Here is a 16,726-nt window from a genome sequence, read left to right on the forward strand (position 1 = left end):
ATTACCATCGGGGGTTTTTGCTTCCGTAAAGGTGACTACAGTGGTCTCAGACAGAAGGGCATAATAAATAACAAAACAAGAAAATTGCAAAAAATACGAAAACTTCATAATACTTCACTTGTAACCTACACAATCTACGTTTTGCAACATTTATAACAACAGAAGTTGGGAGAGGCTGACGTCATCAGCCTACCATTCTCCCCTCTGTGCAATATAGAACTCACCAGTTATCAACAGCATCCCCTATCTCGTGTTAAAAACTGAGAATGGACTAAATAAAATGAACACGGTCCTACTGCACACTGCCATATGGGGCTGATAGACCTCTAATGAAATTGGTAACAGGGCTGCTTGGTTCACTACCCATCATTGTGAGTGCTAGCATTGTGCGGCACGCAAAGTTAAAAAAAAAAACAATGTTTGTTTATTTATTATTTTTTATTATTATTATTTTATTTTATTCAATTACAATCTCTCATGGAACCCCGGTTGAGAAACCCTGCTCCAAAGTAACATACCAACTGTGTGGTACTACACTCAGGGTAGTGGAGATGAAAAAGACCTGGGGGTAAATTTGTTGTCAGATATGAAGTTTTCAGAACAGTGTAGACAGGCTGCAGAGCAGATCATGTGGGGTCTTGTGAATGATATACAAATACTTTGTTAGCAGGGATAAGGAGGTGATTATCCCTTCGTATAAGACAATGGTCATGAGTATTGCATGCACAGGTCTGGAGGCCTCATTTTAGGAAGGATGTAGAGCTGCTGTAACAAGTACAGAAGGGCAACGAGATTGGTGAGGGTAAAAAACTGGTGCTCGTACCAAGAAAGGCTTAAATCTGCAAATTGTAGCGTATGGAGACTAGGCACCTGCAATGTGATCTGATTGAGGCATTTAAGGCTTTGAATGGTTATAGCAAGCTCAACGTTGATGGGATTCTTCCTCTTGCTCAGATTATGTACTTGTTAATTGAGAAAAGACAGTTGTAGAATTTGAACTTGGCCTGTTATAACGTACGATCACTCATCGGTGAAGACAGGATATTAGAGCTGGAAAAGGAATTAGAAAATGTGAATTGGAATATCATCGGTTTGGCTGAAACAAGAAGAAGAAATGAATCACTTAAGTTTGTCAAGTGGAAATCTGCTGTACACCAATGGAAACAGTGAAAGGAGTGAAGGTGGAGTTGGGTTTCTGGTCCATAATGATTTTAAAAACAACATTTTGGAATTCAAAAGTACATCACCAAGGATGTCAAGACTAATAGTCAAGATTTCTAAGAGGTACAAGCTAAAGATTATAATGATTTATGCACCAACATCGAGCCATGATGATGAAGAGGTTGAAGAAATGTACACAGAAATTGAGTCTTCTAGATGAGCAGAAAACCCACTACACTATTATTATGGGGGATTTCAATGCTAAGGTTGGAAAAAGACAAAACAGTGCAGAAAGGGGAACTATAGGAAATTTTGGAATTGGTGAAAGAAATGAAAGAGGTGAAAGATTTGTGGAATTTGCAGAATCTCAAGGATTGTCAGTAATGAACACTTTTTTCAAGAAAAGGGTGAACAGAAAGTGGACATGGAAGAGTCCAAATGGATTAACAACTAATGAAATCGACTTCATCCTCACTAACAGAAGATATATTGTGAATGATGTTACCTCCTGAACAAGGTAAATGTTGGAAGTGATCACAGAATGGTAAGATGCACACTTGATATAGATGTAGGAAAGGAAAGGAAAAAAACTGACTCGATTAAATAATATGAAGATTTTTGAGATAACAGAAGAGGAGAAAGAGCAGTATGTACTGGTACTTAAGAACAAGTTTGAGCTTCTGCAGATTGCTCAAGACCAAGATATCGACGAGGAATATTACAACTTTCTGAAAGTGATAAAGCCCAAGAAACCTATAGGGAAACAGAAATCCAAAGAAGAAAAAATTAGTCAAGAAACACTTGTCATGATGAACTGAAGACGACAAATGAAGAGCAAGAAAAACAATGACAGGGAGAAAATTGAGTATACTGAGTTATGCAAAGCCATTAGAAAGAGACTCAGAGAGGACATAAGATTTAACACAAGAAAAGTAGAACAAGCATTAAGGGAAAAAAAGGATTTAAATCAGAAGCCATGAGCAGTAATACAGAAAGAAAAATGATGCTGAAACTGAAGAATAGCGATGGTGTACTTATAAACAGCAGAGAAGGCATAATTCAAATAGCAGAAGACTACTATAGAGAATTATACAAGGAGCAGGAGAATGATGCCAGAAGTGGGGAAGATGGATTGCAAAGTAGCAACACATACGACATACCCGATATTCTTCCTGATGAGGTAGAACATGCATTGAAGAAAATGAAGAATCGGAAAGCCCCGGGGGAAGATGAAGTTACTGTAGATTTGTTAAAATTGGGAGGAAGAGACATAACACAAAAACTGGCAAGGCTCTTCGCAAAGTGCATTAGAAAAGGTGTGACGCCTAAGCAGTGGAATAATGCGATCATAGTTTTGCTGCATAAGAAAGAAGATAAATCAGAAATTGGAAATTATAGACCAATTAGCTTGTTATCCCACATCTACAAGTTGTTCACAAGGGTCATTACTAACAGATTAGAGAGAATACTTGATGAGAATCAACCGAAAGAGCAAGCTGGCTTTAGGACAGGATTCTCAACTATGGATCACCTTCACGTAATATCACAGCTAATGGAGATAGCAAATGAATATAAAACACCATTATGCCTGGCATTTGTGGATTATGAAAAGGCATTTGACTCCATACAGCATAAGGCAATGTTTCGAGCACTGGAAAGACAAGGCATAGATACCCCATATATTATGATTTTGAAGAAAATATATGAGAGTGCTACCTCCTTTATTAGACTAGACAAAGACAGTAGCAAATTTAAAATCGAGAAAGGAGTTCGACAAGGAGACACAATAGCTCCGAAGCTGTTTACTGCTGCCCTTGAGGAAGCTTTCAGAAGATTAGACTGGTCGCAGAAAGGAGTCAATGTGAACGGAGAGTACCTAAACCATTTACGATTTCCAGATGACATTGTGGTCATAAGCCACGGTCCCAAAGAATTAGAGGAAAATCTTAATCAGTTATGCACAGTTAGTAAGGATTTTGGACTAAAGATGAATATGGCTAAAACAAAAGTAATGATGAACAAGTATGCCACGGAAAGGGAAATAATGATTGAGGGAGCAGTAATTGAAAAGGTGGAGTCATATACTTATCTGGGACAAGTTATTAGCTGTAATAATGATAAATGGCTGGAAGTCAAGAGAAGTATAAATTTTGGATGGATAACATTCAGGAAATATAGTCACATACTGAAGAGCAATATCCCAGTTTGTCTGAAACGTAAAATAATGAATCAATGTATACTCACCACCATGACTTATGGAAGTGAAACTTGGGCACTCACCAAAAGAATGGAAGAGAAGCTGAGAACTACACAGCAAAGAATGGAACAAATTATATTGGGAATCAGACTGTTAGATAAGAAGAGAAACACATGGATTAGGCAGCAAACTTAAGTAAAGGATATTCTTATCAAAACTAAAGAACTTAAATGGTCTCGGGCAGGACACATAGCTCGAAGACATGATGACAGATGGACCCATGAGGAGCTAGAAGAAAACCTGGAAGACAAAGGCGGAGATGGCTAGATGAAATTCATGAGTTTTTGTGTAGTAAATGGATGGCCAGTGTTCAAAACAGAAGGAACTGGAAAGCTGCTGGAGAGGCCTTCATCCTGCAGTGGATTGAAAATGGCTGATGATGATGATGAGTTGTAGAATAGATATGCAGAAATTTGCCTTTAGCCAGTGGGTGGTTGATTGCTGGAACAAACTTCCATCTGTCGTTGTGGAAGTTGATAGTTTAAATAAATTCAAGGAAAAACTGGGCAAACTTTTGGAGTGGATGGAGAGGTGAATGGGAAGTGGGGTTTTTTTTCTTGGCTGATGCTGTATAAGCTTGCTTTCTTGAGTCATATGCCACTAGTAATGCTAATGTCTTAAAAACTATTGTTTATTACAAACCCAATAATAATAGTTTCTGAGGTTTGTGATTAATTTGTATTTCCTAAAATGTGCACATCCTTTTGAGATACTCTGTCTCTGTAGTTTTTCATTGCATTCAGAAAGAGCATATTATAAGTATTTAGCTTATAACATGCTCTTTCTCTTATTTTTGCATTCCCAGTGATTATGTTATATCAGACTACTCAATATTACATTAACAACCCACATCTGCTGGTTGTACTATTTTAGAATGTGTGCTTCTTAACCAAAAGCATAATCCCCCATCCCATCTGTCCTTTCTGTATCCCCTCGACGTGGGCACCTGTACGTGGTGAGGGGACCTCCCAGTGACGCTGCTGGACTTCCAGACTAGCATCACTGGGATCCAACGCCCACAGCCCAGGTTCCAGGCTAACATCAATGGAATCCGGCGTGTTTGCCGTGCGCTGCGACCCGTGGAAATTCGGAAAGGGGGATCCTGGTGGTTGAGGGGCCCAGCTTCAATACACCACTTTGGCCCCTGCTTCGACAAGACGGGTGGTCCTGGAAGGCCCGGCTAGGATCAATCGGCTAGTAGGCTCGCCTGCGAGGGTCAACCGTGTCAATGCCACACCCCTACCCTCATGGTCCGAGGGACAGGATTCAGGCTGGCGGCGGTGCGGGTATAGTGTCTGGGTAGCCCTGGCGTCCCACTCCCGAGCGCATTTATTGCATGCCGGGTAGTGGGCGTCCCTTTGGGCTCCGTGGTGGGTGGGGAGCCCGGGCACTGAACAATTAAAAAAACTCTATGAATCCTGATAAACTCATTTCTTCAGGGGCCCCAACCCGGTCCCTATCTGCAAACATAGACGAAGACCCAGATAGTATTATTAGTACAAAGAGGCAGTGAACAGAAGTACCATCAGGGCCTATTCCAAGGTTTCTAATTATGCCCTCAACCGGTAAAAAACCGATTGGTAAAATGTCGCCCTTTTTTATTCAAAAAGGGTTAGATGGGTTAGCAGGTTCTCTCAAATCAGTTAAGAGGCTCCGTTCTGGAGACCTCTTAATTGAAACTAAAAATGACAGGCAATCTGAACATCTACTCCGAACAACATCAATCGGAGGACTACCTATAACAGTGACACCACACAGAACACTCAATTCATCGAGAGGTGTCATTTCGGAGTGGGACCTTCTCGACGTAACCGAGGAGGAAATCTGCTCCGAATTAAAACCCCAGGGAGTTATTGCCGTCAAGAGAATTACTGCGCGAAGGTATGGAAAAATTGTTAAAACCAGGAGCGTTATCCTGACTTTTAACTCTCCTAAACCTCCTGACGAGATTAAAGCTGGATACATCAACTGTTCAGTGCGTCCATACGTTCCGAACCCTTTACGGTGTTTTAAATGCCAGAAGTATGGACATTCTCAAATGGCCTGCCACGGAGTCCTTGCATGCGCCCGATGCGGTGCAAAGGACCACGAAACAACAGCATGTTCAGCCGCAAAACCCACCTGTATTAACTGTGAAGGCGAACATCCGGCCTACTCACGAGCATGCCAGAGGTGGAAAGAAGAAAAAGAAATTCAACGGCTGAAGGCAGAGCTAAACATATCATACCAGCAGGCAAGGAAATCGGTCAAACCCCTGAATATCAACAAACCTACCTACGCCCAGAAGGTAGGGAGATGTTCCGTCGGAACTCAGACGGACATGACCATTCCTTCAAAGGAGTCTTTCACTCCCATCACGCGGTATCTCTTAACTTCTCAAAAACCTGCACAAAAGGACCAATCAGCTGCCACTCCTATATCGGTACCTCCTAATGCTCCACAAGTAACAAAGATAATTATGAAAGAAAAGAATAAGAAAGGGGAAGTCCCCCCCCTAGTACCCAAGAAAAGATGGATGTGGAGCAGAAGGAGGTACCCGAAGATTCAGTCTTGGAACTCTTTGCGGAGGAGGAAATGGACACGGGGCAGCGTCCATTCTTCCGCAAAAAAGACAAATCCAAGACTGATAAAAGTAAGCCCTCAGCACCTCGGAAGCCGCCTGATGGACCCACCAAGCCAAAATAATGGCTAAATTCCTACAATGGAATTGTCGTGGATTCCGGCGAAATATTGGTGACATCAAGGCCCTCCTGCAAAAGCACATATCTAAAGTCCAGGAGACATATCTAAAGGCAAATGATGATCCCACCATGCACAACATCACAGTTTTTCGAAAGGATAGAATTGCGGATGGCTCTGTACATGGGGGAGTGGCTATCCTTGTGGGTAACCAGACCCCAGTGCAGCCCTTGCTAATTACAACCAGCATGGAGGCTGTTGCAATTCGCCTTTCAGTGGGATTTTTATTAACTGTGTGCTCCATTTATTTGCTACCTGGGACTGACATCTCCCAGGCAGACCTTGATGATCTTCTAACGCAGCTGCCTCCCCCTTTCTTACTTCTCGGGGATTTTAACGGACATAACACCCTGTGGGGTAGTGCTAACATCAACGGAAGGGGACGAGTCATAGAGCGTATGCTCAATGACAATGACCTTTCCCTTCTAAATACTGGAACAAACACCTTCTTCCACATGCCTACCCGTACTCTTTCTGCCATTGATCTCTCTATCTGCTCCCCTTCTCTACTCCCTTCACTCACCTGGGAAGTGGAGGAGAATCCATACGGAAGTGATCACTTCCCTGTGATAACCTTGTTACACAGTGGGAGACCATGTCTTCCCTTCAGGTTACCACGGTGGAAGATTGATCAGGCTGACTGGACTGCCTTCCAACATCAGGCAAATTTTGATCTTAGCACAGTCAGTCAAGAGCCTATCAATGATGCAGTTAAGTACATCACAGAAAATATTGTCCAAGCAGCTGCGAATGCTGTTCCAAAAACATCTGCCCGGTTTTCACCATTTCCCAAACCTTGGTGGAATTCACAATGCATAGCAGCCAAAAAAGGCTCAAAACAAAGCGTGGGGGATATTCCGCCGATATCCTACCACGACCAACCTTATAGCCTTTAAACGTGCACGAGCCAAAGCACGCTACATCCGTCGTCAGAGTCAAAAGGAATCGTGGATCCGTTTTACATCATCTATTAACCAGTCTACCAACTCTAAGGTAGTCTGGGAAAAAATCCGGAAAATGAAGGGTAAATACACAGCACACCCCTCATCGGTCCTTGAATATAATGGATGTACTATTGCAGACTCTACTGCAATAGCCAATGCTCTTGGGGAAACATTTTCTAACATCTCTGCAACGTCATCTTACTCCCCAGAGTTTCTGGTCTTAAAGTGCAAGACTGAAAATCAGGCCCTTAAGTTCACATCGAAGGGTTTCTACCCATATAATGGGCCATTTACTATCCACGAGCTAAAAACAGCACTTGCCAGTACAAAGGCTACCGCTGTTGGACCAGACAACATCCATTATGAAATGATCAAACATCTTTCACCAGAATCCATGGACTGTTTGCCTTTCATGTATAACAGAATCTTCCTTGAAGAACACTTTCCGGATACCTGGCGCAAGGCAACTATACTTGCTTTTGCTAAGCCGGGAAAGGATCCTAAATGTCCAAAAAACTATCGTCCTATTGCTCTGACCAGCTGTCTGTGCAAAATATTGGAGAGAATGGTCAATGCTCGTCTCTTATGGTATTTAGAATCGAACAACCTTCTCTCCCTCTTTCAGTGCGGCTTCCGAAGAAACAGGTCCACACTGGACCACTTAATTAGACTGGAAACATCAATCCGTGATGCTTTCCTAAAAAGAGAACACTTGGTGTCCATCTTCTTTGACATGGAAAAAGCGTACGACACAACTTGGAGATTTGTTATTTTAAAAGACCTTTACAATCTCGGTCTGAGAGGCCACCTTCCCATTTTTATTAAAAATTTTTTATCCTGCTGTTATTTCCAAGTTCATGTAGAATCCTCCCTTTCGCGGCCTTTTTGCCAAGAGGAGGGGTTACCACAAGGATCTGTCTTAAGTGTTACGCTTTTTGCCATTAAAATAAATTCTATTTCTGAACAACTTCCTCCAACTATAAACAGTGCACTCTATGTCGATGACTTCAGCATATTCTCTCAATCATGCAATATGAGGGTTATTGAGAGACAACTGCAACAAGCTATTGACCGTGTTAACTCCTGGGCCATGGCCAATGGTTTCAGGTTCTCACCGGAGAAGACCGTTTGCGTCCATTTTTGTCGCAGACGTAACCTCCACCCCGAGCCTGAATTACGACTTGGACAAAGCACCATTCCAGTTGTATCAGAGGCGAAATTCCTGGGACTCATTTTTGACAAAAAGTTGACATTTGTACAACACATTCGTCAGCTACGTACGAAGTGTACGAGAGGGCTTAACATCCTCTACTCTCTCTCTTCTACCTCTTGGGGTGCAGACCAATGCACTCTATTACATCTGTACCATGCACTTGTACGCTCAAAATTAGATTATGGGTCTCAGGTGTATGCATCTGCCAGAAATAGCGCTGTTCGTTGGCTTGACCCCATCCATCACCAAGCCATTCGTATCGCTACTGGTGCATTCAGAACATCACCTGTCCAAAGTCTGTATGTCGAAGCAAATGAACCATCCTTGTCGCTTCGACGAATGCAGTTGTCTCTACAATATGCCTTCAAGCTGAAGTCCTTGCCAGATCATCCCACATGGACATCCGTTTTCGAGCCACGATGGGAAAATCTTTATAACACACAACGAACCGCCAATCGCCCATTCGGCATTCGTGTTCAAGAGCTACTCAATGAGCTTAACATCTCGATAGACAAGGTTGCTCGATCACCAAAGGAGCCACTTCCACCCTGGCATGCACAAACACCAGCATGTGACTTCTCGCTCAAGATTGCGACGAAGTCTAATACTCCAATTTCTGTCTACCTTCAGCTCTATTCACAACACCGTGCAGAACATTCTGACTTCTTGCCAGTTTACACAGACGGCTCGAAGTCAGAATCGTATGTGGGATCTGCTGCTGTCTTTCCAAATAATACCATATCAGAGCAGATACCCCTTGACTGCAGCATTTACACTGCAGAGCTGCATGCCATAGAGTTAGCTCTAGATCACATAAGAAAACACCGTTACCAACGGTGTATTATATATGCCGACTCAATGAGTGCGCTACAGGCTTTATCAGCGATGTCACACACTAATCATCCAACCCTGTCCCGAATCCAGCAGATAATATACAGCCTCTATGTAAGTGGATTCGATATCCGCTTCTGCTGGATCCCCAGTCACATCGGGATTAGAGGAAATGATTTGGCTGACACTGCAGCCAAATCGGCAGCCCTGACGGATAATCTTGACCTGTTAGTCCCCTATACAGACTACAGGCAAGTGATCCATAATAATTTACAATCTCAGTGGCAATATTCGTGGCATCGACTGATTACTACAAACAAACTCTGTCGAATTAAGCCTGTGATTCATCCTTGGCGGTCCAGCTTACGCAGGGATCGCAAAGAGGAAGTTGTTCTTGCTCGGCTCTGCATAGGACATTGTCATATTACACACTCTTTTTTGCTGATGGCTGATGACCCTCCTATGTGCGAGCAGTGTGACACCATTTTATCCGTTGAACATATTTTATGTAACTGTACCAGTTTTAGAAATGCTCGTTTTACCGCTTTTAACCATCTGACTGAGCCGTATACACTCAGTCAGATTTTATCCGACAATGACCATGTGTCTGCTATTTTTAGTTTCCTAAACACAGTAAACCTTTTTACTCATATTTAAAATAAAAAAAATCTTATTATTTTAAGATTTATTATTGTTACTTGTTTACAAATATTTGTCTTTTACAGTTTATAATTGTTTTATACCCTGACTTAGTGACCTAATTCATTAGGTCACTGAATGTTTTACTAATTTTTTTGACAAAGTTTTGGCACATTATAGCCTAAGTTGCTGATGCGCCAATAAAACTCAACTAACTAACTAACTAACCTTTCTGTATGCATTGTGACTGAGTATTCAAATTCTGCATACCAACATCAACTGGATGCTTCTTCTTCTTGGCCTTTCTCTACTTCATGTGCTGATAGGTCTCCAGTTCTTAAAATTTTTTTGCCTACCTGTCATTATCCATCCTGTTTGTTTTTCCCATTCTTTTTTCTCATATATCCACTCATTAATAGTTGTATTTTACACTGTTTCCTGATTTCCTCACTTTGGCCATCAGCTCCAACATCAGCTGGATGCTGAATTTGGAGTATGACAAGGCTATAGGAATTATAGGGATAATTATATTTCTATAATTCTTATAGCTGTAGTTGTCTAAGTGCAATTTAAAAATAACTTCCCCTCCCCTCATGTCCACCATCACATCATGTAGCTACAGTAGTTACTGTGAAACCATAGGATTAGTGGAGCAAAGGGTAAAGAAAACTATAATGGCTTTTCTCTGTACCACAGAAAGGTAATAGATTCATTGAAATACAGTTTTATCTTCCCCTTATATGGTACACTTGTAACTGACAAATGTGTAATAAAGGATTTAATGATAATATTCAGTTGGTGATATATTAAAGTATGGTCATTATTCCCAGTTGCAGTGTGCCTTTATAAAGAAGGAAAACTTTAGTGAGAAAATTTTTGACTGAAGTGCTAATGATATATATATGTTTTACATAACATCATAATCAGCTGGCATTGTAACCATTTATAAGCTGTCTACATTTTGACCAGTTATCATTTTAAACGATCAGCATTGCGACCTGGTCAGAAAAACTATGTTTTGAGCTAATAGCATTTTCACCCTGGCAATTTGACTGTGCCATCATTTTGATTGTTAGTAAGTTTGAACTAACTTATTTTAAATTTTATCAACTTTAAATACTACTGATCAGTAACAAAAATTAAATTGTATTTCCAAATGTTTTTAAATCTCTGTTAATATAAATTAATGCAACATGTTGATTAGGCCTACTGTATCCTAATGCTCATATTGCAGGTTCTGCTAAATTACACTTTTTTGCAAAACTTTTTAAGTTTCTTCCACGAGAAAGTCAATCTGTATTTTTATTTTATTTATTTATTTTATTTTTATTTTTTTATATTTTTGTTTCTGATTTCTAAAAATTGTAATGGATCATCGAGTTTTTTGGCTAACTAGCAAAATTTCAAGATGCTTTTAACTTAAGATGGTGTTTTGGGATCCACATTTGTAAGTGTTAGTCCCTTAATTATCAATTCCATCATGCTCCCAAAATTTGGTTGAAGAGTTGTCATTAATCTTCTGTGTTAACAGTGCCAGTAAGGTTATCTTTCTGAAGTTGTAAAATTCTGAAATACAATTTGCTCTGCCCTCAGAGAGTCACTGAATTCAAGAATTTCCCGATTGTATTTATTTTGATTAATCAGCTTAGTTTTCCAATATTGCTTATCCAAATAGCATTGGAAAAAATTTAATTCTTCTAGAATACATATTTTTTTCATTTACAGCTTTTTTTTTTTTTTTTTCTTTCTTTTTTACATGCCCTCTGTACTGTATCTTTCCTTATGCTTTCTGGATGCATGATAGTAGCATTAACCATATTTTCATGTTTCAAAAATTTTTTTATTAGTTTGTTTTCTTTTGCTCATGCATGTGTTTTTTTTACAGTTTTTATTTCAGCTTTTATTCTCATCATTAGTTGCATCTGCCAGTACTTTATCAATAAACTTGAGTAGGTGGCAAATGTTATAATTTTGTTAAATCCACCATTAAGAGTTCCTGAATGGATGTACTATAAAAGTTCATCTCACTGAAGATGGAAAACATTACTGAAGAATTACCATTTTGGAATGTGTCAAGCCTCACAAATCTGTTTCTAGTTGTATATATATACATATATGTGTATATAATATATATATATATATATATTTCTTTTATAAATTTAGGGTGCCTGTAATGTGTTTCGTTATGATTAAATTATGTAAAACACACAAGATCTCTATTTTGAATTGTGATTTCAAGCTGTGTTTGGATTTATTTAATAAGGAGTAAATTGTGGTCAGTATCAAAATTTATTTAATAAGACACTAGGTCATCACTGTTCAATGTATAATAATTGTTGCATGCTTGTACTATAATGTATATAAAGCAATTACATATTACTGAGACTTAACTTTTACTATTTGTAAACTTTGAAGTAGTGATTAAGCATAAACTGCCTCCTTTCTGTGTTCAGCAACTCTCAAAAGGTTTCTGCAAGAGAAAGCAGATGTTACCTCAGAAGTTGGTCAGGCCTTGTCTGATGCCCTGAAGAGAGAGAAGGAGGCAAGGTCAGGGATTATAGTGATGTTTGCAAAATTAAGTATATTTCTGTTATTTTAATATTAGTGTTAAATATTTACTTAATATACATCACAGTGATTCCAGAACTGCGTCTTTCACTGTCTCTTCTTAATTTTTTTAATTGCACATAGAGGCAGACTGGCCTGGGTATTTATGAGGCAATCACCACTGGGACCAATAGTGTGTTACTTACTTCTGTACAAAAAAAGAGAGAAAGAAAGCAAAAGATGGGGCCAATTATAGCCAGTCTGCCCCTAATTGCATGCACAGAATTATTGTTGTTTTCTATTGTTATTTTCTTGTATATGAGAATTGGAAGTGGGGGGGATAAGGGTATATTTTACATCTGTAAAAATCAGCCAAAATTTCTGCCAAAGATTCATAACTACAGATGTATTTTTACAGAACATTTCAGTGTTATTATATGGATTTTCTTTTAATGAGTATAAAATAAATTTTAATGTGATAATGTAGAACTAAGACAGAACCAAAGCTGAATCCAGTATTAAACCATAATAATAAACTGTTAAAAATTCATTTATGTTCATGAACACATTTATTTTAAATAAAACTATATTTAAAACTTCTTGGCTGTTTTAATATTTTAATGTAGCCCACTATCGGTGTTTTTCAATTCTGTTGTAACATTAAATTTCTGTGGTTGGGTACACAGTGATTTTGTCACCATTATTTTTCTAATAATAATTTCACTCATAATATATTACACCTCATATACAGTTAATAGCAGTTACAGAAAAAAAATTGCATGGACACACATACATGATAATTTTTGGAAGTCAGAAACAGCATGCATATAATTCTGGCTTAAGAGACAAAACACATAGTAAATTCATATATAGTTTTTAATTGGTTATATACTATTACAACAGGTACTTCACATCTGTCTTTACTGAAGAAAGCCCCTTCATGCTGAGAAGAGGCTGTGTGAATGAAGCTGAGCCATATGAAATTAATGATTTCAAAATTACAGATGACTGTTTATTAGAAAAAAACTTTCGAGCATAAAGGCAAGTGAGGCTCCTGAATTTGATGATATATACCACGTAATTTTGAGAGAGGCTACCAAGGAGTATATTGGACCACTACAGTTAATTATGAGGGCATCTCTGGACTTGGGAGAGATTCCTTTGGATTGGAGAAGTGCCAACATATCACCAATACATAAAGGTAGGGAAAATCTTAGAGGCAATGATTAGCCGACCGGGCTAGCCGGGTGGGTAAAGTGCCTGCCTGGCAACCCAAAGGTCGCGTGTTCAAATCCCGCCTCAGGCTTTGATCAGAATAAATGCAAAAACTTTGGGAGGTACATTATGGCCACAGAAGCCGATGCGCCAACAACTAACAAAAAAAAAAAAAAAAAAAAAAAGGCAATAATTAAGAATGCAATCCAGGAACATTTAGATAGATATTGCATTCTGAATAGCACACAACATGGTTTTGTTAAGGAAAAATCATGTTTAAATAACCTGGTAAACTATTTTGACACAGTTACTCATGAGCTGGATGTAAGGAACACTTTCAACATAGTTTATTTGGATTTTAGCAAGGCATTTGACTGACTCAGTCCCTCATGAGAGGTTACTGTATAAGCTGGAACATGTTTGGATTACTGAAAATATTTTAAGATGGGTTGCAAGGGTGGTTGCAGGGCAGAACGCAGAGGGTTGTGAATGATGGATATTCTTCAGACTGGTGTAAAGTCAGAAGTGAACTCCCCCTAGGATTGGTTCTTGGCCACTGTTGTTTCTGATTTTCATAATCAACATCAGTAATGGGATAGAAGGCTTAATGTCAAAATTTGCAGATGATGTAAAGATTGGAAGAGTAGTTAATGATCATTACCAAGCAGCACTCCTTCAGGATGACTTGGACAGACTGCAAGAATGGTCAGAAAAGTTGCAGTTTTGTTTTAATGCAGCAAAATGCACTAGAGGAATAGCAACCCCAGAGTAAATTATATGCTTGGTGAGATTGAATTAAAAACAGTAGATGAAGAAAGGGATCTGGGAGATATAATGTAGGCAGATATGACATTATCTGAGCATTGTAAATGAGCAGCCAGGAAAGCCCATGGTGTCCTATCAATGATTTATCAAACATTATCCTGTAGATGTATAGACATTGAGCTTCTTGAAAGGGTCCAAAGATGGACAGCTCGTATGGTGAGATCGCCAAAAGGGCAACCATATGAGTAAAGGCTCTGATTATGTGGGCTACAGAGCTTGGCACCCAAGTACTCCAGAGGTCACCTAATCACAGTCTATAAAGCCCAGAAAGGGGTTAGTGAAATGAATGAAGGCAGAATTTTTATTGTTACAGAGAATTCCAGAGCACTGGGGCATAAATTCAAATTGCAGAAATGGTTTAGGTTAGAGTGTAGAAAGCTTTCTTTTAGACAGCGATTTGTTGATTGCTAGAACAGGTTGCCTTTGCAGGTAGATGAGGCTGACCTTTTGAATAAATTCAGTGATCACTGGATAGTTACCTGTGTGAGGAGGGAAGCAAATAATTTGAATTTTCTTATTTACTTCCCTTCACCCCCAGACAGTGCACCAAAGCCAGTGGCTTCCTTGCACTATATGGCTATTATTATTTTTCCACTCCCCTTTTTCACCATTGCTTAAGTGGTTTTTATACTACATTGTGGATGTCATTACATTTGCCTTGTTATAATAAAACAGTTTACAAATTTGAAAATCGTATAATGAAATAAAAGTAAAAATGTTGAATAGGTGCCCAATTTTCATAGTGTATTTGTTATGCAAAGTCATTTCTTACACTTTGTCATCACTATCTATAGTACAGGGTGAGCATGAAATAACTTCCCAAGATAAATTTTATAAATATATATTACCATAAAGGAATACTAACTATTGCAAATTTGTTTGTGGCAAAGTATCGATTGTCTCAATTCAAGTGTTTAATATGACTACTTTCATTTTTTAATTTTATGTTATTTCTCGACTCTAATAAAATTACTCACTGAGTTATTAAGGTGCTTAGGTCAGGATTAAAAACCATTCTTCTAATTGTATACGTCAGGCATAAGAAAAATTCAGAGGCTGGTTTTTGTAAACACAGGATTTCAAGAAACCTCATAACCAAATGTTTGCAGTGATTTAAATTATGGCCTCACAGAGGCCATTTTATATCATATCACTGGGATGGCTGAATACATTCTTTGGAAGACTAGTTACATTCTGATGAAAAATAGGTGCCATTTTGTCTTGCTGAATATGGTTCTATCAAAGACACCTTGTTAGTATTAGTAGTGGCAAATGATGTAAGAAAGCAAGCTTATACTGCATCAGAAAAAAAAAAAAAAATATATATATATATATATATATATATATATATTTCAAAAAATAAAATAATGCTTCCCATATCACCTTTCCATTCCTTCTAATAGTTTGTCTAGTTCTTATTTGATTTATTCATAGTACCCACTTTCATATTTAAATTTTAGAAAGACATTTGACTTAGTCCCTCATGAAAGGTTACTGTATAAGCTGAAAAGGGAATAGCAACACCAAAATAACTTATAATTTGAATAAAAACAGTAGAGAAGGAAAGGGTTCTTGGAGTCATGATATGGGCAGATATTAAGTTCTCTGAGTGGTATATTAATCAATAACCTCTAGAAATAGGAAGGTTATAATCACTTTGTGTAGGAAAATTGCAAGACTCAACTTGGAATACTGTGCCCAAGCATGAAGACCTCACCTAAAAAAGATACCGAGATTCTTGAAAGGATCCAAAGACAAGAAACTGGTGATATCTGTAAAAGGGTGACTACAAATCTTGGCAATCAGCACCTTAGAGAGAACCTGATTGAAGTCTATAAGGCTTTAGAGGCGATAGTAAAATGAAAAAAAAATTTCCTTGTTATGAAGGATTTCAGAACTAGGGGCAAAAATTCAAATTATGGGGAAGAGGTTTAGACTATGTTACAGGATAATTACCTACTTAAGAAGGGAAACACATAATTAGCCTGTTTTCTTATCTACTTTTTTATATACAGTTCATTCCAGTTAATTGAGACACATCGGGACTAGTGCATTTTGGCCCGATTAAGTGGCTGTCCCAATTATCCGAAGTTTCACATAAATAGTTAAAAATACAATGTACCCCCCCCCTTTACAATTAGTTCACTGTACAATCAAATTATGTTACGACGAACTCACTATAGTAAAATACCATTCACTATACGATGTGTAGTAAGCGCCGGTCATTGTGATCACGTTTGTGAATTGAATTTTAATTCTATTAAAATTCTAATTAGCGAAAATATGACGATTCTAATTAGAGAAAATGAGGAATATTATCTATAAAAGTAAAGATATATTAAGCACAAATTTACC

The 16,726-nt window shown here is 38.5% G+C and overlaps 1 protein-coding gene across 4 annotated transcripts in view; it reads left to right on the forward strand.

The window, feature by feature from the left end:
• Positions 1 to 16,726, forward strand: part of Atg17 (autophagy-related 17) — a 648,565-nt gene that overhangs the window by 405,652 nt on the left and 226,187 nt on the right. For all 4 annotated transcript variants that reach the window (XM_090372636.1, XM_090372635.1, XM_090372637.1 and 1 more), the window contains one exon: positions 12,238 to 12,331. In XM_090372636.1, coding sequence (XP_090228762.1) covers positions 12,238 to 12,331 — 94 coding nt within the window. The remainder of the gene's footprint in view (positions 1 to 12,237; positions 12,332 to 16,726) is intronic.

The sequence above is a fragment of the Mastigoproctus giganteus genome, chromosome 4 (assembly GCF_048544385.1).
Source record: "Mastigoproctus giganteus isolate SK-2022 chromosome 4, ASM4854438v1, whole genome shotgun sequence".
In the NCBI taxonomy this organism is placed as follows: domain Eukaryota; kingdom Metazoa; phylum Arthropoda; class Arachnida; order Uropygi; family Thelyphonidae; genus Mastigoproctus; species Mastigoproctus giganteus.